The following is a 25,962-nucleotide window of genomic DNA, read 5'->3' on the forward strand; positions in this document are numbered from 1 at the left end:
TGGCTCTCTCTGCATCGGAGGCTTGTAAAGTGGTATTGCAGGATGCCTCCCATATCGAGGCTCACTGCAATACCCCCTCAGAGCTGCTGGAAGCATTTGTGATCGCTTCACAGCACTCTGTTAGACAAACTGACGTACCAGGTACGTCCATTGTCATTAACTGTTAGTTTTTGCATGACGTAACCTGGTACGTCAGTTGTCATTAAGGGGTTTAAAATTGTTTTCCATTTTTTGTTTTTCCAATTACTTGATATACCAGCAGCAGAGTGTAAAATGTATGATGAATTGCTCTTCTTTGTTTATTTTTATATTTGAAATAACTGTTTTTGTTCTTTTACACCACAACCAACTAAATTGGGTTGAGCTTGTAGGAAAATAAAATCTCTTTATTTAATCACTTTTGTTTACACAAAATGCTTATTTTATCTCTGTCTGTATACCAATCCCAATACTTATAGAACAACTGAAATTTCTATTGTATTACTTTTCCCTACTACACCCTTCTGAGAGTATAAGTTCTTCTGCTGGTTATTTGTACACAGCTTTTCTATAACCTATACTTTCCAATTTACTTTTTATAATCGAATTTGCTTCATTCTATTGGTATCCTTTGTTGAAGCTGCAGTAATGTAATACTAAGAGCCAGCTGAAAGCCAATGACAAGACATATCTGTGCAGCCACCAATCAGCAGCTTCTTGAGCCTACCTCAGTATACTTTTCATACAAAAGGATACAAAGAGATGACACAAATTAGATAATAGAAATAAAATGAGTTATTTAAAAGTGTGTGTGCTCTATCCTAATCACAAGTATAAAAACTTTCAGTATATGTAGTATATGTAGGTTACCACAGGCAAAATCAGCTATTTAAAATGCTGATTTAAAGGTAAAGGAGCTATTTGTAAACAATTTAATATACTCCAGCTGGTAAAATGGGTCTTGGGAACAAATTAAAGGGGAGAAAAAATGTAGGGTAAACTGCCCCTTTAATTTACAGCTAATTGAGTGTTTTAGTAATTTAGTACACATATTTTATATGTTTCACAAACATGAACCAGATGATGTCTGAATTATTATTGTGACATCTTTACAAAATGTTTCCATTTCAAATATCAAATTGTTTTTTACTGAATAACAAGAGCTGTTTAGAATAAAACATTCAGTAACTGTTAAGCAGGAAATATACACACTAGGAATCACAGCCTTTTGCTATCTGTAACCACAAGAAAACTGCATTGTGTCCCTGATAAGAGTTTCATGTTTTAGAAACACCATGATGTCTGTTACCCTTGGGCTTTCATCCATTAGTGCAGTCATGTTTTTAAAGGGACTTTCTAGAACTAGAGGAAATATACATTTCTCTATTTTGTTAGATCATTTTGTTTTTAAACACATTTTCTTTTACTATGTGTTAAAGGGACATGAAACACTGTAAGACTGTAATATAAAATGTTTATAGATTTAAAAAAGAATGGAATATGCTTTTTTTTTATCGTATCCCCTCCTCTACTGTAATATAGCTCTGAGAATGCAGGTTTGACAAGCCTAACCCTCCAACATACTCTGTCCTTAACTGGCTTTAGAGGAGATAAGATAAAGATATTGAAAAACACTGTATGTTTTGCTAAGAAAAGGACAGTTTCCAAAGCCTTTTCTATTCAGAAGCAAGGCCAGACTAGCTCATCAAACAAGACAGATGGAAGGTTATTTGGCCACTTGAAAAACAATTGTGGAAAACCAGGTTTCAATGTATCAGAAAAGTTTAAACACATTGGCTGGTATGTTTATTTTGTTAATTTGCATTCATTCCATTGTTATCCTTTGTTGAAGGAGCAGCAGTATACTACTGGCTGTACACATGACATCAGGTGAGCCACTGAAAAGAGGCATTTATGTGTAGCCATCATTGCTGCTGCTGATCCTTACCTAGGTATCCTTTTCAACAAAGGCTACTATGAGCACAAAAGACAATTAGGTAATAAAAGTGAATTGGAAAATTGTTTAAAATTGCATGCTCTACATTAATCATGAAAGTTTTAATTTTGACTTTACTGTTTCCGTTACACCAAACCATTTTTTTAAGTAGTTATTTTATAATCAATGCTTAATAAAAATACAAATGCAATAACGCTCTTATTAAATTTCTCTGTCTGTTGTATCATGTGACAGCTATCAGCGAATCACAGACTCTTTTATGCATACACTGTGAATTCTTGTGCATGCTCACTAGGAGCTGGTGCCTCAGACAGTGTGCATATAAAAAAAGAAAAAAGTAAATTGGAACATTTTTTTTAAATTGCTCTCTGCTGTCTGAATAATCAAAGTTTAAACAGACTTTAGTGGTCCCTTTAAGTGAGGAGGGTCCTCTTGTTGATGAAGACGTTTGTCACCCTAAACTAGAAGGGTGCTTGGTGCAAGCTGAAGGTTTTAATGCTCTTGTGACAAATTAGGACATACGCTTCCTTATTGCAGTTTTGAGCCATGATTGTGTCAAGAATACACTTATGTAGAATACACTAGGTTGAAACTGTGTTATTACCATGCAGCAGTTTTGCAGAGCTCCCAACTATCCTGCATTTTATGTGATGATTTATGGTCACAATTTGAGACCACTGCTTGCTCCTCTTTTCCTTCACGGTTCTCTCTACATTATAAATAACTAGATTTTGCCAGGGAACTGCTTAGCCACGCCCCACATCTTGCCTAGCTCTGCCCGCATCATTTAGCTCCTCCCTGAGATGAAAAAATTCCACCAACCCCCAAGGTAGCCACCATTCCACCCCCCCAGGTTGCCATCCTTCCACCCCCCCCCAGGTTGCCACCATTCCACCCCTCCCCCCCCCCAGGTTGCCATCATTCCATCCCCCCCCCCCCAGGTTGCCACCATTCCACCTTTGATGTCCACGAACCAGCCCCCAAACTTTCTGGTCCTGGGATTTTTCCTAGGAAATATTAGGGGGGTCTGATCTTATAATTTACAAGATCACATTTGGACAAAGCTAATGTGCAGAAACCATAGCACTGTATTCCTGTGTTTAATCAGTTAATTTATCCGGCTAATGAATGTTTAACTTCTTTTTCTGTCACGGTCCCACAGGCGGCACAAATTGCTAAGCTGTACAAAAAGACTGGCAGGCTGCAACATCATGAAGAGACATTATTACTAAGACACATCATAATTTATTTTACTGTACAATTAGTTTCTCATAAAAGAGAGGCTGTTTAGCTGTAATAAAGGCAATGAAGATTTTGAGAGTGCATTTATTTGGAATCTTTAGTATATTCATGTCCTCTTATTCAAGTCATTCGAGTAAACCCTCTGTTAAATACTTAGACAGAACAATTAAAAATTAAAAGTCCTTCTGCATTTACTGGCAATTGCAATGTGTAGTGTGTGGGAGTAAGCATACAGACAGTTCCTTCATATGTTCCCTTATAGTAATAATTACACTATTCTGTATTCTTTTATAACAAAATCTGGCAAAACATACTATCTAATTAGGTAGAAAGCATACAATTAAAATTTTACAAATTAAAGTTCACAGCAGTCAGGTAGGCATTTTTAAGGGCACATTAAAGTCAAAAGTAAACTTTCATGCTTCTGATAGAGCATGCCAATTTTAATACAAATTATATTTATAAAATTGACTTGTTCTTTTGGGGTCTTTTGTTGAAAAGCATATATACATATACTTAGCAACAATGCGCTGCTAGGAACCAAACTGGTGACTGATGGCCTAACATATTTCTGTGTTTTTCATTGGCCTCAGCTAACTGCCACCAATGCATTGTGATTGAAGCTGACTTTAAATACAAAAGCAATAGAGCAATAATAAAATACATATTAGAAAATATTATTTTTGTAATTTTATGTCCCCTTTAAGTTAACTTAAAGGGACAGTAAAAACAAAATTTAAATTTCGTGATTCTGTTAGAGCATGCAATTTTTAACCACATTTCTAAATTTACTTCTGTTATAAATGTGCTCTGTTCTCTTGGTATCTTTTATTGAAGAATAAACACTAAATAGTGCTCACCTAAGCTCCCAGCACATGTCTTTAGTACTCTATGGCAGTAGTGTTTTGCAAATTGTATAACAAGCTACAAATAATGTTGCAAAACACTACTGCCCATGTACTAAAGACACGTGCCACACTCCTGAGCTCTTATGAGCCCTACCTAGTTCTACTCTTCTATAAAAGATACAAAGAGAAAAAGCAAATTTGATGACAGGAGTAAATTGGAAAGTTGTTTAAAATTGCATGCTCTGTCTGAATAATGAATGTCTAATTATGACTTTACTGTCCCTTTTAATTAATGCATTTGTGGTTAAAGGGACACTGAACCAAATTTTTTTTCTTTGTGATTTAGATAGAGCATGCAATTTTAAGCAACTTTCTAATTTACTCCTATTATCAATTTTCCTTCATTCTCTTGCTAATCTTTATTTGAAAAAAGAAGGCATCTAAGCTAAGGAGGCAGCCATTTTTTGTTTCAGTACCCCCAGACAGCACTTGTTTATTGGTGGGTGAATTTATCCACCAATCAGCAAGGATAACCCAGGGTTTTTCACCAAAAATGGTCCGGCATCTAAACTTACATTCTTGCTTTTCAAATAAAGATACAAGAGAAGGAAGAAAATTTGATAATTGGAGTAAATTAGAAAGTTGCTCTTAAATTGCATGCTCTATCTGAATCGCAAAAGAAAATGTTTGGGTTCAGTGTCCCCTTTAACAAAACATCTATCCACTCTCTATAGACAGACAGCATTAGGTACTGAAGTATATAGCGCAGCATTTGTTACAGATTATGAGCAGCTGCAGCTTTGTCCAGTTTTGATTCATTTCTTAAGCTTTACATTAACACTGAACAGTTCATTGCATATTCTGATTTGTAGAAGCAGTGAAGTAAATGGTAGGTTCCTGCAGAGATCCCTTTTGGTGGACAGGTGAGGTAGACAGTATTTTAAAACCATCATCCAAACAAGAAAAATTAAAAGTGGAGAGGGGCAAAAGCAAAGTGCTACATTACAAGTGGCGCGCTATTTAACGCTCCTGCTCGAACATCACTATAAGTTCATCTTTTTGTGTGTGCGGGCTAGAGTGCATATTATAAGTTGAAAGTAAAAGATTTGCGCAAGCAAAACCTGTTGCGCGCTAACTCCGGACCTTGGATATGGCGTCCGAGATAACTTTTTTCTCCCCCTTTACTTTCAACTTGTAATACATGCACAATTTAACATGCCCACGATATTGTTATATTGCTCACTCGCAAATTAACGCACCACTAGCCCTTAAAGGGACAGTACACTGTAAAATTGTTTTTATATTAATATATTTTCAATGACTTGTTTATACCAGCTGCAGGAGTATAAAATGTATGAGAAATTGCATGTTCAGGTTTATGCAAGGCTGGATTGACCTACCGGGTACCAGGAGATTTCCCGGTGGGCTGCAGCAGCTGGGGTTGGAAAGCTACAATTTAAAGGGGTTATTAATGGATGCAATTGGGCTTTAGAGTGCATATAATAACAATCTGGAACTTTTTTTTAAATACAAACTAAAATAATATAGATCTGAAACAAAATATTGGGGGAAGGAGATATCCCAAGTAAATCCGTTGAAAAAAATGGGATGTGCGCATAGTGAGTTAACAGAAAATAGGGCTGGTCTCCAAATTTTCCAGGGCTGCTTTTTATTTCCAGTCCAGCCCTGGGTTTAAGTGTGTATATTGAAGTAGCTGGTTTTGTGCTTTTAAACCATAGCCTATTACAATGGGTTGAGTCTTCAGGTAATATCAGATCTCAGTATGGTTATCACTTTTGTGTACACACGCTTGCTTCCTTATCTTATATTTGTTGGGAAAACTAAAGCTCAATACATTGGGGCATATTTATCAAGCTCCGAACGAGCTTGATGCCCCGTGTTGTCTGGCGAGCCTGCAGGCCTCCTTTGGTATCTTTTGTTGATAAATATGTGCATATGCTCAGAAGCAGCAATGCACTACTGGGAACTAGCTGCTGATGGTAGAGACACAAATTTGTCTCTTGCCATTGGCTCACGGACATGTTCAACTAGGTCCAAATTGTGCATGCCTACTCTGCAGGTGTTAAACCCCTAAGTTATAAAAAAGCAATAGTGCAATAATAAATGTTCTAACGTATTAGGAGCATCTTCTTTTGTTACTTTTTTGTCCTTGAAACTAATAAAGTTTTCTATAATGTATATAAAAGAGCATATGAAAGTTAATAAAGGGACACAAAACCCAATGTTTTTCTTAGGTGAATCAGATAGAGCATGCAGTTTTAGACAACTTTTCAATTTAGTTAAATTATCAAATTTGCTTTACTCTCTTTGTATACTTTGTTAAAGGAACAGCATTACACTACTGGGAACTAGTTGATTACATTTGGTGAGCCAATGAAAACAAGCATTTATGTGCAGCAGGGCCACCCTTGGCATTTGCAGGCCCTGGGCAATTTGTGGGCCCCCCTCAGGCCAGCCCCCTTATTCCCTCCCCCTGTATGCCATGCTCCCTGTATGGTCCCCCTGTCCCAACATTTAGTGGACTGTCCCCTAGATTAAATACAGAATGTACATTGTACCTTCTCATACCTTGACCCCTTACATTTAAAGGTCCCCCAAAGCACGCAGCCCAGGGCTGGTGCCCCTCTTACCTTCTCAGTGCCAGATTCCAAGTGTAGCGCTAACAGTTAAGTGCAAGTGTTAAGGGGTTTATCACGGGTGTTTGCGCATCAAATTTTTCACTCATATTACAAGTTGAAAGTAAATGTGATCGATTAAGCACAATTGAAGAGAGCTCTGGTTAACTGTATACATATGTATTTATGTATTTATATGTGTATATATGTATTTATGTATATATGTATTTATATGTGTATATGTGTATATATGTATTTATATGTGTATATATGTATTTATGTATTTATACGTGTATATATGTATTTATATGTATATATGTGTATATATGTATTTATATGTGTATATATGTATTTATGTATTTATATGTGTATATATGTATTTATGTGTATATATATATATATATATATATATATATATGTATATATGTGTATATATGTATTTATATGTGTATATATGTATTTATGTGTAAATATTTCTTATATATAATGTAAAATATTATCCGTCTGTTTACTATATATTATGGATGGCTATTTCCCCTGAGAACATCAGATGTATGCTGGATGTATTGTGCAGATAAAATTGTTTAACAGAGTCTATGGAGACCATCTTATTGTTAAACCATCTAGGCACACTAATATAAATATTATTACGGTATCAATTTAGAGATACATAATTGGGACACTTCTAGTATCCTAACATAGCCAAAAAGAATCTCAATTTATCGTTGCCCCATTTATATGAACTGGTGCTCTATTCACATTTTAACATGATTAACCATTCGTAACAATATAAATCTACACACCCCTTGTGAAGTTCATAAATCTTATCTTTCATCAAATCACCCGAGCACATAAATAATTATCATACATCAACTCGAGGTCCAAAATTGAAAACATGTCAGTGGTCATTTTCGGTGATAAGAACTATAAATTATCGCCATAAGTAGTACATAAACTGGTGTTCTGTTTACATTATAAACATGATCATCCAATCGTTATAATACAATGCTCACACCCCTTGCCTATATCCTGTGATTGGATTAGATCTCTGTCAGGACACGCCCTATAAACACACACCCTCAAACAATGTATTAGAGCTCTATACGTCAGAGCTAGCTGGAATGATTGACAGATATATGACCCAATCGGGTGGTATATGACTATGCAATGGCCACCAATTGCGCTTGTAAGGTGGGGTGATACACAGCCTCATAAATAATGCTGAGTAGCAGCGGCCCGCACCCCCTCTGAGAAGCGTTCTGTGAAACGCGCGTCAGGGGTCCAGCAGGAGCAGCCGTTGTCTCTCCTGTCTGTTGCTTTTAATTTGCTTGCTAAGTTTAAAACCAGATCTTATGTGTCAATAATTCTATATATAAATTTTTGGTGGCCCACAGGATTAATTGTTAATGCTTAAATGTAATTTAGCCCCTCTGATTGTAAGGGCTTAGCTTACTCAACATTATTATACTGTGAGCCCATGTATACCGGTATTTTTGAATATTTGAGCTAACCAGTATTAACTAGTAAACTGGGTTTAAGTGTTTTTAAAAATTTTTCTCTGCTACTGTGTGAATGTTTGTTCCTAGTTTAATTAACTTAAAGGTATGAATGATATGGAACTTTTTAATAATAGGAGTAATTTCTAAAACTATTATTTTTTCTTGGAGTTAATACAGACTTTAACTTTGTGGAATTCTCTGCTACAAACTCTATTGTATTTTTTATACAATTAGTTTATCTAGTTGTTTTGCTCTGTTCTCTTAGAATCCACATCAGATGCTGGTCCCAGTGAGTAGAAATTATTAATGCAATACTCTAATTAAAGGTATACTTATTGTGATACATATACTGAAGCAGCATCTGTTATTATCTAACTCCAATAATCCCCAACCCTATATGTCCTAAAGTATTTATATGTGTATATATGTATTTATGTATTTTATGTGTATATATGTATTTATGTATATATGTGTATATATGTATTTATGTGTATATATATATTTATGTGTATATATGTATTTATGTATATATGTGTATATTTGTGTATTTATATGTGTATATATGTATTTATATGTGTATATATGTATTTATATGTGTATATATGTATATATGTGTATTATATGTATGTGTTTATATGTATTCTATATGTGTATATGTGTATATATGTATTCTATGTATATATGTGTATATATGTATATGTGTATATTTGTGTATTTATGTATATATGTGTATATATGTCTTTATGTATTTATATGTGTATATATGTATTGACATACATACAGTCATCTGTTATTACCTAACTCCAATAATCCCCAACCCTATATGTTCTAAAGTATTTATATGTGTATATATGTATTTATGTATTTTATGTGTATATATGTATTTATGTATATAGATATAATAAGAACTAATAGGCGCAGAGTTGTAATCACTAAACTCCTGAGTTACCTTAGGGTCCCTTTCAAAGGTTTGGAGAATCAACAGGAATAGTTAGATTAATCAGGAGCGCTAGAAAGCTAAAAGTGAATTATCTGATGGTATTAGTAAAGTGCCAAGTGTATGTGCAAAAAATTGTGAAAATATTAATAAAGTGCAGAAAATTTAAATACTTCAAATAGGTGAGGTTTAATCGATAATTATTTATCTGAAATATATTATAAAGTGAATACGTGTAGTCATAAAACCAGACAGGTATATGTCTATTAGCATATGCCTCTATGGATTACTCAAAAAAAGGGGTGAAATGATCATCTGATCAAAATCAGTCTGTAATTTAAAACTGTGTATGGTGTTTAGAAAGTGCTATAAGATAGAATTAGGCGAAGGAAAACAGTCTCTTCATTGATTACTAAAATTATAAATATTAAATCTATAAATGCAGATTCAAATACTTAAATAGTGTAATGTGGGATTTAAAAACACAAATTATCAACAGTTAATAAAAAAGTATCAGAACATTCGGATTGCATGTAGTGGTGATGGTAATAAATGCACAATGAATAAGAAATTAGGCTCTGCCTAAAATTTAATCTGTTATAAACAAGTGCAAACAAATCTTATAATTGCTAAAAACGGACGTCTCCGTGTAACATCAAAGTTAAAATTAAGGTTGCCACCACATTTAAAAAGGAGAAATTGGCTTATAGACAGAAAAATTCCGGATATCCAATTGAACAGTCTGTATTATAAACGGGAAATCTTTTCTTACCCGTAATCAGTCCACAAAATCAGTTTGGAGGGGAGATTTTTCTGACTTACCCCCAAACAATTCAGCCGTCAGTCCTGTAGATAGAAAATTACTGCCGTAGCGGAGTGACGTCACTTTTTTATAGGCGCTGTCTGCAGAGTGCAATCTGATTGGTCCTTAGGTGGGCAGTGTCAGATTTCTCACTGCCGTGATCCTTTTGAATGGAGTATCCGCTCTTAAGTGCCAACGAGCACGCAGGATACTGTTTAGATCATCCGCTGTAAGGGGACAGCAGTCTCAGCGGTGTGTAGATACTATAATCTCACCTCACTTCAAAGATAGAGCCGGTCTGATGCACACAGTTTCCAAATGTGCAGTAGATGTAGAATCTTTTATTTCAAAAGTGCTGGTGCCTATATGGAAAGTGCTGGTGCTATTTCACGGATTATGTTAACCAGACAGTTAGCCAAGGCAGTATTTATGAAATAGAAAGTTTTTTTGGAAGCAGAATATCAATTCAAACTGCAAATGTAGCAACAAAGTTCAACAAAGTTCATAGGCAACTAACATCAACGCGTTTCTCCCTGTGCAGGGCTTTTTCAAGATGAAAGTGTTGCCAACAGTTGCACCTTTTTAAAGGTGTTCCTAATTTTCTATTGGTTCAATGAAATTAGTTAAGGTGGTTTAGGCAATTTCATAAGGTGGTATTGGCAAACCTCTATTTGGGCAACCTTACTAATAATTTATGTGCAAATACATATATAACAATTCCAAATGTAAAAGAATTTTCAGTATTTAGAAGTATATCAGTTAAAACCTATATTATTAAAAATTTCTTAAAAAGTACACAGATATCTAAAATACATTTATTAGATGTAAGATATTCATATCCAATAAAAATTTGGATCTAAATTACTGGAACTATAAATCTCGCTCTATGACTAGGCGCATTAATACATACATATAACATGAATACTTTTAGTAATATATAAAAATAGTAAATAATATAAATATAGAAATGAAATCATAAGCTTAAATCTTGTTAGTATTCAGGACAAATGACTCATACGGAGATTCCATTTCTTTATAATATAAGAGTGAAGGAATAGTGACCAGGAAACTATTAAAAATTAATAAAAATTAATAAAAATTAATAAAAATTGATAAAAATTAAATAATAAAATTAGTAAAAAATCTAAAATGGGGTTAGTCCAAGCAGAAATGGTGAAATATCAAGTTCTGAGTTCAGTCCATTTGGAAATAATGTCTCATGTTTATAAATGAACTCTGCTTCTCTTCAATTCTAAGAAATTTTTCTATATTTCCCCACCCTCTCCAATTTTGTTTGACATGTAATATTCCCCAATATTTAAGATCTGATGTTCTACCTTTATGTTTTAATTTAAAATGTTTATATAAATTGGTGTCATCAATTCCTTTTTCAATACACAGAAGGTGCTCCCTTATTCTATCTTTGACCATTCTTTTTGTCTCCCCAAAATAAATTAAATCACATGTGCATTTAAGGGCATATATAACTCCCTTGGTAGTGCATCTGATGCATTCTTTAATTTTAATTTCTTCTCCTGATTTTGGGACCTTTAGTGTACTTCTTTTATCACTATGTTTGCAGGCCTTACACGAGTAGCACGGAAAGAAACCTGACATTTTTTCTCCCTGTAGGTCTTTTTGTGTAAAGCTCCGTGTTTTCATGTTCGGTATACTAGGTGCCAAAATGGACTTAAAATTTTTTTGTTTTCTTAAAAATCATTTTAGGTTTAGATGGGAGGGAATCTCCTATTATGGGATCTTCTTTAAGTATGGCCCAATGTTTATTGAGGATTTTTCTCATGAGGCCATGGTCTGCACTAAAATCTGTAATAAATGGGACATTAATTATTTCTTTATTCTCTTTGATATCTTTTTGTTTATAAGTGAGTAGGGAATCTCTTTCTGTTTCTTTAGCTCTTTTTACAGCTTTATTTACAGTATCTTCATTATAACCTCTATCCTTGAACTTTTCTATTAATACCTCAATTTGATTCTCAAAGTCACACATTCTAGAACAGTTTTTCCTTATCCTTAAACTTTGTCCAACAGGGATATTATCTTTCCACTGTTGCAAATGACAGCTGTTAGCGTGAACAAAGCTATTGGAGTCCACTTCTTTAAAGTGCGTTTTTGTTTGTATTGAATTATTAATAACCATAATTTCTAAATCTAAAAACACAATTTTTTCTTTGCTGTAATTAAAAGTGAAGTTCAGGCCACTGTCATTAGTGTTCATGTTTTTAAAGAGGCAAAGTAATTTTTCTTCTGCCCCCCTCCATAGAAGTAGAACATCATTGATGTACCGTCTATAGAGCAGGAGGTCTGCACCACAGTCATGCATCTGGAAAAAGGACTCCTCCCAATTTCCAACAAAGAGATTGGCATAACTGGGCGCAAACCTCGTGCCCATAGCCGTACCCTCGATTTGTAAATAAAATTGCTTATCATGCATAAAATAATTATTTTTTAATATGAACTCTATACTTGTAAGTAAAAATTCTTTTTGTTCAGTCATCATATCAGGATTAGTATCTAGATATTTACTGATAGCTTGTATTCCCTTTGCATGATCTATCACCGTGTAGAGTGATGTTATATCTCCCGTAACTAAAATCAGATTTTCTTCCCATACTGTATCTCTTAAAATAGTTAAAACCTCAGTCGAGTCTTTTAAATAAGAATCTAATTTCTTAACAAATTTTTGTAGGTAAATGTCTACATAGTGTGAAAGATTTGATGACAGAGAGCCAATCCGGAGATAATCGGTCTCCCTGGAGGTTGTTCTAAATTTTTGTGAATTTTTGGAAGGAAGTAGAACACCGGGACCCTCAGAAAAGTAGGGACCAGGAATTCCACCTCCTTCTCATTAAGTATGCCCAATCTTTTGCCCTTTCCTATCAATTTCTTAAGACATGCTGCAAATTTGTTAGTTGGATTTAGTTCTAATTTTTTATATGTTTTGGTCTCACCTAACAGTCTATTGGCCTCTAATTTGTAGTAGCTTGTATCCATCACTACAATCCCGCCGCCCTTATCGGCGGGCTTGATGGTTACATCTTTATTCTTTTTTAAGTTTTCTAAAGTTAATATCTCCTTTTTAGTCATATTTATTTTTGTAAATTTTGAGAACTTACTTCTCCTTAAGTCTTTAAGGACCAATTGTTCAAAGGTGTCTAAGTGAGTTCCTTTTGACGAAACAGGGTTAAAAGTGGACTAAGTTCTTAAATTAGTATGGATAAAATTATCTTGTTTAGTACTGATTCTATTGGTACAACTTGTTTCCAGTGGACTTTTCATATAAAATCTTTTTAGTGTGAGATTTCTCACGAACTTCCTAATATGTATGTGTGTATTAAATTTGTTTAGTCTCACACTAGGAGCAAAGGATAGACCGTAACTTAAAATCATCTTTTAAAGTGCTACTGCTAATATTAAAAACTCCATTTTTATCTGTATTTACCTCCCTCTTTTTGCTTCGTGTGTTGATCCCACTTCCTCTTGTTCCTCTAGAGGTCTTTTTTTTGTTGTTTCTGTTTGTCCATGTATTTGTCTTGCTCCTTTCTATCAGATCTTTGGAGGTGCCCTCTCTTAGAGGGCTGTTCACTAAAAAAGAAGCCTCATCTTCTTTTTGCCTAGGTCTTACTTCTTCATGATTTAGAGGAGTGTATCTATTCCTCATTGGTATTTCCCACTGGTTTCTATTCTCCCAAACTGGTCTATTCGGTCCTATAATATTCTGTCCTCTCTCTATAATGGTCATTATGATAATAACTATTTCTATCCTCTGGATAATGATTGTTTCTCTATCATATCCATTATAATGTCCTATTATCATATCCATTATAATATCTATATTTGTAATAGTATTTTGTGATGTGCTAATTATTTTGTTGACCTGATCTCCATATTCTATTTGAATTCCCATTCCCATCTATGTATTTTTGTGTAATTATTTCGTTCTGGGTGTATACAGATTTCTATTCTCCTAATTCTTGCTGTAATTACAAACTTCCACTCTTCTCCTGGGAGTTAGTGTCCATGTTGGTGTTTTCAGTACTTAAGTCTTGACTTAATTTTTTAGTATCCCTATCAAATTTCTTCCACTTAGTTTTTAAAAATCACTTTATTCAAAGTATCCATTCTCTCAATCATATCCTTTGTGTTGTGTTAAAATCTAATGATTTCTTATCCTTTAATTTATCTTTAATTTCTATTATATCTTTTTCTAAATCAAGTAAAGGTTTCTTTTCTTGACTTTTTTAGGATTTCCCTCCAAGTCTGTGGAGGCTTTAAATAATACCCCATCCCATTTCTGCTTGATAGTTATCTTTCAGAGGAAATGCACAAGCTTTGTTTAAAATTAACCCCTTTAGGGACAAATCCTTTCCCAATTACTCTATTTTATAAAGACAATTTCAGTCTTTTGTTTTAATTCTTTAGTTAGGAGTTTTTTCTAATTTTATCATAATTTCTTCTAAACTTTTCATATTCGGAACATCTTAGTACTATCATCCTCCTTCTGATCTGAAAGATCTTTGTAGAGGTGATCTCTAAATTCAAATATGTCTTCCATATTTGGTGAAAAAAGACATATTGAGTCTAAAATAAATCCAAAAGTTAAAACTAAAAAATCTAAAGTTAACTGCACATAACAAACACTCGCTGCTTACTAGATAGAGACCTTACAATAATAGATATAATAAGAACTAATAGGCGCAGAGTGTAATCCACTAACTCCTGAGTTACCTTAGGGTCCCTTTCAAAGGTTTGGAGAATCAACAGGAATAGTTAGATTAATCAGGAGCGCTAGAAAGCTAAAAGTGATTATCTGATGGTATTAGTAAAGTGCCAAGTTATGTGCAAAAAATTGTGAAAATATTAATAAAGTGCAGAAAATTTAAATACTTCAAATAGGTGAGGTTTAATCGATAATTATTTATCTGAAATATATTATAAAGTGAATACCGTGTAGTCATAAAACCAGACAGGTATATGTCTGATTAGCATATGCCTCTATGGATTACTCAAAAAAAGGGGTGAAATGATCATCTGATCAAAAATCAGTCTGTAATTTAAAACTGTGTATGGTGTTAGAAAGTGCTATAAGATAGAATTAGGCGAAGGAAAACAGTCTCTTCATGATTATTAAAATTATAAATATTAAATCTATAAATGCAGATTCAATACTTAAATAGTGTAATGTGGGATTTAAAACACAAATTATCAACAGTTAATAAAAATGTATCAGAACATTCGGATTGTATGTAGTGGTGATGGTAATAAATGCACAATGAATAAGAAATTTGGCTCTGCCTAAAATTTAATCTGTTATAAACAAGTGCAAACAAATCTTATTATTGCTAAAAACGGACGTCTCCGTGTAACATCAAAGTTAAAATTAAGGTTGCCACCACATTTAAAAAGGAGAAATTGGCTTATAGACAGAAAAATTCCGGATATCCAATTGAACAGTCTGTATTATAAACGGGAAATCTTTTCTTATCGGTAATCAGTCCACGAAATCAGTTTGGAGGGGAGATTTTTCTGACTTACCCCCAAACAATTCAGCCATCAGTCCTGTAGATAGAAAATTACCGCTGTAGCGGAGTGACGTCACTTTTTTATAGGCGCTGTCTGCAGAGTGCAATCTGATTGGTCCTTAGGTGGGCAGTGTCAGATTTCTCACTGCCGTGATCCTTTTGAATGGAGTATCCGCTCTTAAGTGCCAACGAGCACGCAGGATACTGTTTAGATCATCCGCTGTAAGGGGACAGCAGTCTCAGCGGTTTGTAGATACTATAATCTCACCCTACACTTCAAAGATAGAGCCGGTCTGATGCACACAGTTTCCAAATGTGCAGTAGATGTAGAATCTTTTATTTCAAAAGTGCTGGTGCCTATATGGAAAGTGCTGGTGCTATTTCACGGATTATGTTAACCAGACAGTTAGCCAAGGCAGTATTTATGAAATAGAAAGTTTTTTTGGAAGCAGAATATCAATTCAAACTGCAAATGTAGCAACAAAGTTCAACAAAGTTCATAGGCAACTAACATCAACGCGTTTCTCCCTGTGCAGGCTTTTTCAAGCTGAAAGTGTTGCCAACTAACAAATTTGCAGCATGTCTTAAGAAAATTGATAGGAAAGGGCAAAAGATTGGGCATACTTAATGAGAAGGAGGTGGAATTCCTGGACCCTACTTTTCCGAGGGTCCCGGTGTGTTCTACTTCCTTCCAAAAAATTCACAAAATTTAGAACAACCTCCAGGGAGACCGATTATCTCCGGATTGGCTCTCTGTCATCAAATCTTTCACACTATGTAGACATTTACCTACAAAAATTTGTTAAAGAAATTAGATTCTTATTTTAAAGACTCGACTGAGGTTTTAACTATTTTAAGAGATACAGTATGGGAAGAAAATCTGTTTTTAGTTACGGGAGATATAACATCACTCTACACGGTGATAGATCATGCAAAGGGAATACAAGCTATCAGTAAATATCTAGATACTGATCCTGATATGATGACCTGAACCAAAAAGAATTTTTACTTACAAGTATAGAGTTCATATTAAAAAATAATTATTTTATGCATGATAAGCAATTCTATTTACAAATCGAGGGTACGGCTATGGGCACGAGGTTTGCGCCCAGTTATGCCAATCTCTTTGTTGGAAATTGGGAGGAGTCCTTTTTCCAGATGCTTGACTGTGGTGCAGACCTCGTGCTCTATAGACGGTACATCGATGATGTTCTACTTCTATGGAGGGGGGCAGAAGAAAAATTACTTTGCCTCTTAAAAACATGAACACTAATGACAGTGGCCTGAACTTCACTTTTAATTACAGCAAAGAAAAAATTGTGTTTTTAGATTAGAAATCTTATGGTTATTAATAATTCAATACAAACGAAAACGCACTTTAAAAGAAGTGGACTCCAATAGCTTTGTTCACGCTAACAGCTGTCATTTGCAACAGTAGAAAGATAATATCCCCTGTTGGACAAAGTTTAAGGATAAGCGAAAAACTGTTCTAGAATGTGTGACTTTGAGAATCAAATTGAGGTATTAATAGAAAAAGTTCAAGGATAGAGGTTATAATGAAGATACTGTAAAATAAAGCTGTAAAAAGAGCTAAAGAAACAGAAAGAGATTTCCCCTACTCACTTATAAACAAAAAGATATCAAAGAGAATAAAAGAAATAATTAATGTCCCCATTTATATACAGATTTTAGTGCAGACCATGGCCTCATTGAAGAAAAATCCTCAATAAACATTGGGCCATACTTAAAGAAGATCCCATAATAGGAGATTCCCTCCCATCTAAACCTAAAATGATTTTTAAGAAAACAAAAAATTTTAAGTCCATTTTGGCACCTAGTATACCCGAACATGAAAACACGGAGCTTTACCACAAAAAGACCTACAGGGAGAAAAAATTTCAGGTTTCTTTCCGTGCTACTCGTGTAAGGCCTGCAAACATAGTGATAAAAAGAAGTACACTAAAGGTCCCAAAATCAGGAGAAGAAATTAAAATTAAAGAAAGCATCAGATGCCACTACCCAAGGGAGTTATATATGCCCTTAAATGCCACATGTGATTTAATTTATTTTGGGGAGACAAAAAGAATGGTCAAAGATAGAATAAGGGAGCACCTTCTGTGTATTGAAAATGGGAATTGATGACACCAATTTATATAAACCATTTTAAATTAAAACATAAAGGTAGAACATCAGATCTTAAATATTGGGGAATATTACATGTCAAAACAAAATTGGAGAGGTGGAAATATAAAAAATGTCTTAAATTGAAAGAAGCAGAGTTCATTTATAAAACATGAGACATTATTTCCAAATGGACCTGAACTCAGAACTGATATTTCACCCATTTCTGTTGGACCTAACCCCATTTTAGATTTTTTACTAATTTTTATTAATTTTTATCAATTTTTATTAATTTTTTATTAATTTTTATTAATTTTTAATAGTTTCTGGTCACTATTCCCTTCACTCTTATATTTATAAGAAATGGAATCTCTCGTATGAGTCATTGTCACTGAATAATAACAACAACGATTTAAGCTTATGAATTCATTTCTATATTTCTATAATTTACTATTTTTATATATTACTAAAAGTATTCATTTATATGTATTGTATTAATGCTCCTAGTCATAGAGCGAGATTTTATATTCCATAATTTAGATCCAAATTTTTATGGATATGAATATCTTACATCTAATAAATTTATTTAGATATCTGTGTACCTTTTTAAGAATTTTTAATAATATAGGTTTTAACTGATATACTTCTAAATACTGAAAATTCTTTTACATTTGGAATTGTTATATATGTATTTGCACATAAATTATTAGTAAGGTTGCCAAATAGAGGTTTGCCAATACCACCTTATGAAATTGCCTAAACCACCTCTAACTAATTTCATTGAACCAATAGAAAATTAGGAACACCTTAAAAAGGTGCAAACTGTTGGCAACACTTTTCATCTTGAAAAAGCCCTCGCACAGGGAGAAACGCGGTGATGTTAGTTGCCTATGACTTTGTTGAACTTTGTTGCTAACATTTGCAGTTTGAATTGATATTCTGCTTCCAAAAAAACCTTTCTATTCATAAATACTGCCTTGGCTAACTGTCTGGTTAACATAATCCGTGAAATAGCACCAGCACTTTCCATATAGGCACCAGCACTTTTGAAATAAAAGATTCTACATCTACTGCACATTTGGGAAACTGTGTGCATCAGACCGGCTCTATCTTGAAGTGAGGTGAGATTATAGTATCTACACACCGCTGAGACTGCTGTCCCCTTACAGCGGATGATCTAAACAGTATCCTGCGTGCTCGTTGGCACTGAAGAACGGATACTCCATTCAAAAGGATCACGGCAGTGAGAAATCTGACACTGCCCACCTAAGGACCAATCAGATTGCACTCTGCAGGACAGCGCCTATAAAAAAGTGACGTCACTCCCGCTACGGCGGTAATTTCTATCTACAGGACTGACGGCTGAATTGTTTGGGGGTAAGTCAGAAAAATCTCCCCCTCCAAACTGATTTCGTGCGAATGATTATGGGTAAGAAAAGATTTCCCGTTTATAATACAGACTGTTCAATTGGATATCCGGAATATTTCTGTCTATAAGCCAATTCTCCTTTTTAAATGTGGTGGCAACCTTAATTTTAACTTTGATGTTACACGGAGACGTCCGTTTTTAGCAATTATAAGATGTGTTTGCACTTGTTTATAACAGATTAAATTTTTAGGCAGAGCCTAATTTCTTATTCATTGTGCATTTATTTACCATCACCACTACATACAATCCGAATGTTCTGATACATTTTTATTAACTGTTGATAATTTGTGTTTTTAAATCCCACATTACACTATTTAAGTATTTGAATCTGCATTTATAGATTTAATATTTATAATTTTAGTAATCAATGAAGAGGACTGTTTTCCTTCGCCTAATTCTATCTTATAGCACTTTCTAAACACCATACACAGTTTTAAATTACAGACTGATTTTTGATCAGATGATCATTTCACCCCTTTTTTTGAGTAATCCATAGAGGCATATGCTAATAGACATATACCTGTCTGGTTTTATGACTACACGTATTCACTTTATAATATTTTCTAATTTTATTAATATTTCAGATAAATAATTATCGAGTAAAACCTCACCTATTTGAAGTATTTAAATTTTCTGCACTTTATTAATATTTTCACAATTTTTTGCACATACACTTGGCACTTTACTAATACCATCAGATAATCACTTTTAGCTTTTCTAGCGCTCCTGATTAATCTAACTATTCCTATTTATGTATATATGTGTATATATGTATTTATATGTGTATATATATTATATATATTTATATGTGTATATATGTATTTATGTAGTATATATGTATTTATATGTGTATATATGTATTTATATGTGTATATATGGTATTTATATGTATACAGGGAGTGCAGAATTATTAGGCAAGTTGTATTTTTGAGGATTAATTTTATTATTGGAACAACAACCATGTTCTCAATGAACCCAAAAAACTCATTAATATCAAAGCTGAATAGTTTTGGAAGTAGTTTTTAGTTTGTTTTTTAGTTATAGCTATTTTAGGGGGATATCTGTGTGTGCAGGTGACTATTACTGTGCATAATTATTAGGCAACTTAACAAAAAAACAAATATATACCCATTTCAATTATTTATTTTTACCAGTGAAACCAATATAACAGTCTCAACATTCACAAATATACATTTCTGACATTCAAAAAACAAAACAAAAACAAATCAGTGACCAATATAGCCACCTTTCTTTGCAAAGGACACTCAAAAGCCTGCCATCCATGGATTCTGTCAGTGTTTTGATCTGTTCACCGATCAACATTGCGTGCAGCAGCAACCACAGCCTCCCAGACACTGTTCAGAGAGGTGTACTGTTTTCCCCTCCTTGGTAAATCTCACATTTGATGATGGACCACAGGTTCTCAATGGGGTTCAGATCAGGTGAACAAGGAGGCCATGTCATTAGATTTTCTTCTTTTATACCCTATCTTGCCAGCCACGCTGTGGAGTACTTGGACGCGTGTGATGGAGCATTGTCCTGCATGAAAATCATGTTTTTCTTGAAGGATGCAGACTTCCTTCCTGTACCACTGCTTGAAGAAGGTGGTCTTCCAGAAACTGGCAGTAGGACTGGGAGTTGAGCTTGACTCCATCCTCAACCCGAAAAGGCCCCACAAGCTCATCTTTGATGATACCAGCACCAAACCAGTACTTCCACCTCCACCTTGCTGGCGTCTGAGTCGGACTGGAGCTCTCTTGCCCTTTACCAATCCAGCCACGGGCCCATCCATCTGGCCCATCAAGACTCACTCTCATTTCATCAGTCCATAAAACCTGTAGAAAAATCAGGTCTTGAGATATTTCTTGGCCCAGTCTTGACGTTTCAGCTTGTGTGTCTTGTTCAGTGGTGGTCGTCTTTCAGCCTTTCTTACCTTGGCCATGTCTCTGAGTATTGCACACCTTGTGCTTTTGGGCACTCCAGTGATGTTGCAGCTCTGAAATATGGCCAAACTGGTGGCAAGTGGCATCTTGGCAGCTGCACCGCTTGACTTTTCTCAGTTCATGGGCAGTTATTTTGCGCCTTGGTTTTTCCACACGCTTCTTGCGACCCTGTTGGACTATTTTGAATGAAACGCTTGATTGTTCGATGATCACGCTTCAGAAGCTTTGCAATTTTAAGAGTGGCTTGCATCCCTCTGCAAGATATTTCACTATTTTTGACTTTTCTGAGCCTGTCAAGTCCTTCTTTGACCCATTTTGCCAAAGGAAAGGAAGTTGCCTAATAATTATGCACACCTGATATAGGGTGTTGATGTCATTAGACCCACACCCCTTCTCATTACAGAGATGCACATCACCTAATATGCTTAATTGGTAGTAGGCTTTCGAGCCTATACAGCTTGGAGTAAGACAACATGCATAAAGAGGATGATGTGGTCAAAATACTCATTTGCCTAATAATCTGCACACAGTGTATATGTGTATTTATATGTATATATGTGTATATATATGTATTTATATGTGTATATATGTATATATGTATTTATGTATTTATATGTATATATGTGTATATATGTATTTATATGTGTATATTTGTGTATTTTATGTATATATGTGTATATAATGTATTTATATGTGTAAATATGTCTTTATGTATTTAATGTGTATATATGTATTAATATACATACAGTCATGTAAAAAAGAAAGTACACCCTCTTTGAATTCTATGGTTTTACGTATCAGGACATAATAAAAATCATTTGGTCCTTAGCAGGTCTTACAATTAGGTAAATACAACCTCAGATTAACAAAAACACATGACATTTTAAGACCTGCTAAAGGACCAAATGATTTTTATTATATCCTAATATGAAAAACCATAGAATTCAAAGAGGGTGTACTTTCTTTTTCACATGTATATACACATATAAATACATTATGTATACATATATAGACATGGAGCCCTTTGCAGTTTAGGTAGATGAAAACATGTAAAATCATATTTATTGCCATATTCATATTTAATTAAGTGTTATACTGTGTCAGCAAAGGGATACCAAGAGAACAAAGCAAATTAGATCATAAAAGAAAATTGGAAAGGTGGTTTAAAAACTGCATGCTCTATTTGAATTATGCAAGTTTAATTTTGACTTTACTGTCTCTTTAAGTTGTGTGGGTTTTTTGTGTACGGAAAAATGTTAAATAAAAACATTTTAAAGTTGAAAGTAAAAAAAAGTGCATGATTTGTACAACTTGAGTCATGTGACCACTACCATCATAGAAGAAAGTTGATTTATTCCGCAACTGGAACATTTCATCATTAAAAAAACAAGGCACGGGAGGAGGAGGAGGGTGGCGCGGGGGGGGGGGGGGGGGGAGGAATCCTCGCGTGTGGTTTTGTTATCTTTTTTTTTTTTTTCTTCACTTCTGCTCCGTGAAGTCCGCCCGGCACTGGATCCATCGCAGTTTTTTTCCACCGTGACTTCAATTAACGCTGCGTTTCCATGAAATCTTGCGGAGTGTCGCTCTCCGCCGCAGCTGCAACTGCTGCTGCCTCCCTCGGTGATGAGGAAAAGAAAATGGCGGCGGGAAAAGCGGAGCGAGACCTAGGAGGACTTCCCTAACCTGACAGCGGACGAGCGAGATGCCCTGGCCGGACTCGACAGCCGACTCTATGGATTTTTAAGGCTTTATGAAGATGGCGCCAGAACGACAGGCCTTGCTTTCAAAGGCTGTTCGTTGTTATGAATCTCTAATTTTGAAATCTGAGGGAAAAGTTGAGTCTGATTTCTTCTGTCAGTTAGGTCATTTCAACTTGTTGTTGGAAGACTATGCAAAAGCATTATCTGCTTACCAGAGGTACTACAGTTTGCAGTCTGACTACTGGAAGAATGCTGCCTTTCTTTATGGCCTTGGTTTGGTCTACTTCCATTTTAATGCATTTCACTGGGCAATTAGAGCATTTCGGGAAGTGCTTTATGTTGACCCCAGCTTTTGTCGCGCCAAGGAAATCCATTTACGACTTGGACTGATGTTCAAAGGGCATTAAATGACATGAGAAACTGGGATGATGTCATCATCCGAAATTCAGATAAAGGAGGAAATATAGTTCTGTGGCCCAATCAACATGTACAAAAAAGAAACAGACAAACAACTCAGGGACACATCGTGCTATAAAAAGCTAAGCTTTAATCCAAATAAAATATTCCTCCATGAATATTTGAATATCATAGAAATGGCTAAATTTGATAATCTACTCACAAACAAAGAATACCAATTTCTCAAAGTGAAGGAACCAACAGTAGCAACTTTCTACTTAATTCCAAAAATTCCACAAAAACCAACACAACCCCCAGGACGGCCAATTGTGTCTGGCATTAACAGTCTTACGGAGAAAGCGAGTAGATACATTGACTTCAGACTCAGGAACATCTTCGTCAATTAGCATCATATGTACAAGACACTACTGACGTCTTGGTTCAGCTAGAAAATGTACACCTTTTACCATCACATGGCTAGTCACGGCTGATGTTGGAATCTCTATATACCTGTATAAATCACGATCTAGGTATAGAAGCTGTACAGTGGTTTCTCTCTAGGGGTTCTGAGGAAGACCCAGGCTCATGATTAGTTTTGTTCTACAACTGTTAAAATTCATTTTGAACACATAATTTCTTTACTTTTGATAACAGTTTATTTCCTTCAAACCAGAGGCACGGCAATGGGGTACTGCCTGTGCCCCCACCTATGCCAATCTCTTTCTTGGCTGGGTGGAAGCAAAAAACATGTGTTCTCAGATGACAATACTGAGGATTTAAATAAAATACCTTTATGGGATGAGATACATAGACGATGTGCTCTTCCTATGGGAAGGGACTCGTACAGAATTGGACCAATTCATGGCCAAACTGAATACCAACACACTTAAACATCAATTGACCTAAGAAGCAAGCCAAGAAAGCATTGACTTTCTAGATCTAAAAATCATAAAAACAAAAAAAACAGGCACCATTGGAAAACAGATGTCCATCGCAAGAAAACTTGCTACTAACAGTTTACTTTTTAGTTACAAGTACAAGTGCTCATGCTCCAAACACAGTAAAAGCGCTCCCCACAGGAGAATTTCTCAGGATGAGACGCAATTGCTCCACAGAAGAGAACTATAAAATAAGAGCAAGAGAATTAACTGAGAGATTAATCTCAAGAGGTCTATAGCAAAAGAACAATAAAAAAAGCAGAATTTAGAGCTAAAAATACCATGAGACAGGAACTGGTCATTCTCCACCTACAACCCCTAAAAGCTCTCAAATTCTGAATATTATGCAAAACAACTGGCACATTCTAACCTCTGATCCTGTAATCTCCAAAATTGTGGGAGAAAAGACGTACAAACGGGCTTCAGAAGAACCCGCAATCTCAAGGATCTTATTAGTCCAGCCACCTACAGGACCAAGAACTCTGGGAGCCTTCAAGAAAGGATCATTCAAATGCGGAACATGTAGTACATGCAGCTTCATGGTCAATAAACAAGAAATTACTGATCGGTTTGAGAAAATCCATAAAATTGAATCCTACATTAACTGCCACACGGAAGGAGTCATATATGTTCTACAATGCAAATGCAATCTGTTATATGTTGGCATGACAACAAGAAAAATAAGACAAAGACTCCAAGAACATCTGAGGAACATAAAAAATGCAACTAAAGATCTGCAAGAAGGAAAAAACATGACATCTGTAGGCTCGTCATTTCCTAAAAAGACACAAATCCAAACAGTCTGATTTTGAAATGCTTTGGGATTCAGAAAATACATTTGGGCATAAGGGGTGGTAATGTAGAGGAATGTCCTACTCAGAGCGGAGAGCAAATGGATCTCCTTTTGAATTCAGTTCAACCGAATGGACTAAATGAAGTAAATAATTTTACTCCTTTTTTGTAAAAACAGACTATCTAAGTAAGATAAACAACAATAGCAATGAAATACACGGGTACACTTCATGTACACTTGTCAATTAATTAACGCCTGCTACAAAAACAATCTATAGAAACCTTATCTCTATCACGGTACACTAATACACTTCTGTTAACACTAAGTCACTGGTTAAGTGCTGTTGCAATAAACTATAACATCACTCAGTATGGTTCTTTATTAATGATCCAACCACGCACTTATATCAGGTTAAAAATCTTTTTCTCATATTCTCTCTTTAAGATTAATGAATTAAATACACATGATCAGGCACTCTATATGGATCTTATGATCCCCTATACAAGTACACATTATTTCTAGTCATGTTTGAGGTCGATAGTTTATACACATTTCTTTTTCCCTCCCCCCCCCTTTTTTCGCTTTTCAAAATAATTTTTTTTGTTTCAAAAAATTTTTTTTGCTTCAATTTCTTTATTCACGGTGTAACACGCTATTTCATATCATGCTTATCACAAAATATAAATAGCAGATTAGGTTTCAGAAGAATACAATCCTGGTTAAAGTTTGACTATACTATTATCAGATCTAGCAATATGTTAAATTCAATAAACACCTTAGAATAAGTCAATACAAAATAGCTTGCTATAACAACACGAACTTATGCACAGAGTCACTGTTGTCAACAAAACATCAGCCACCTCTGTGAATATACTTGGCAAATGAAAACCTTCTTTGAACAGGTTAACTGTTGTCACTATACCATCATTTCATTAGTTTTATCTATCATTAGGCTTTTGAAAGAATTCAAAAATAAGCTCACAACAGAATCAAATAAACCGTTCTATAGTAGAATTCAGACACGTCTCTCTACGTCAATCATTAATCCATCTCGTGTCATTGGTCTGAATTACAATACACGCCTATTGGGGGCGTGTTTCTAACGGCCTTAAAAAGCCGCCAATATTGCGGCGCGTTCACCTTTGAAAAAGCAACGTTAAGTTGCGAAACATGTTAGGGACGATAGGGCAATGGTGAGGAGT

At 34.8% G+C, this 25,962-nt stretch overlaps 2 protein-coding genes across 3 annotated transcripts in view; both read left to right on the top strand.

Moving 5' to 3' along the window:
• EXOC6 (exocyst complex component 6) overlaps positions 1–25,962 on the top strand; it is a 796,835-nt gene that overhangs the window by 52,905 nt on the left and 717,968 nt on the right. The window lies entirely within an intron of this gene.
• The window catches only part of LOC128639979 (lysine-specific demethylase 6A-like), a 9,711-nt gene continuing 6,229 nt past the window's right edge, over positions 22,481–25,962 (top strand). The window contains 3 exon segments of the mRNA XM_053692270.1: positions 22,481–22,599; positions 22,601–22,703; positions 22,705–23,033. Of these exon segments, the coding sequence (XP_053548245.1) occupies positions 22,496–22,599; positions 22,601–22,703; positions 22,705–23,033 (536 nt within the window). The 5' untranslated portion in view covers positions 22,481–22,495.

This window comes from Bombina bombina, chromosome 9, assembly GCF_027579735.1.
Source record: "Bombina bombina isolate aBomBom1 chromosome 9, aBomBom1.pri, whole genome shotgun sequence".
Taxonomy (NCBI): Eukaryota; Metazoa; Chordata; class Amphibia; order Anura; family Bombinatoridae; genus Bombina; species Bombina bombina.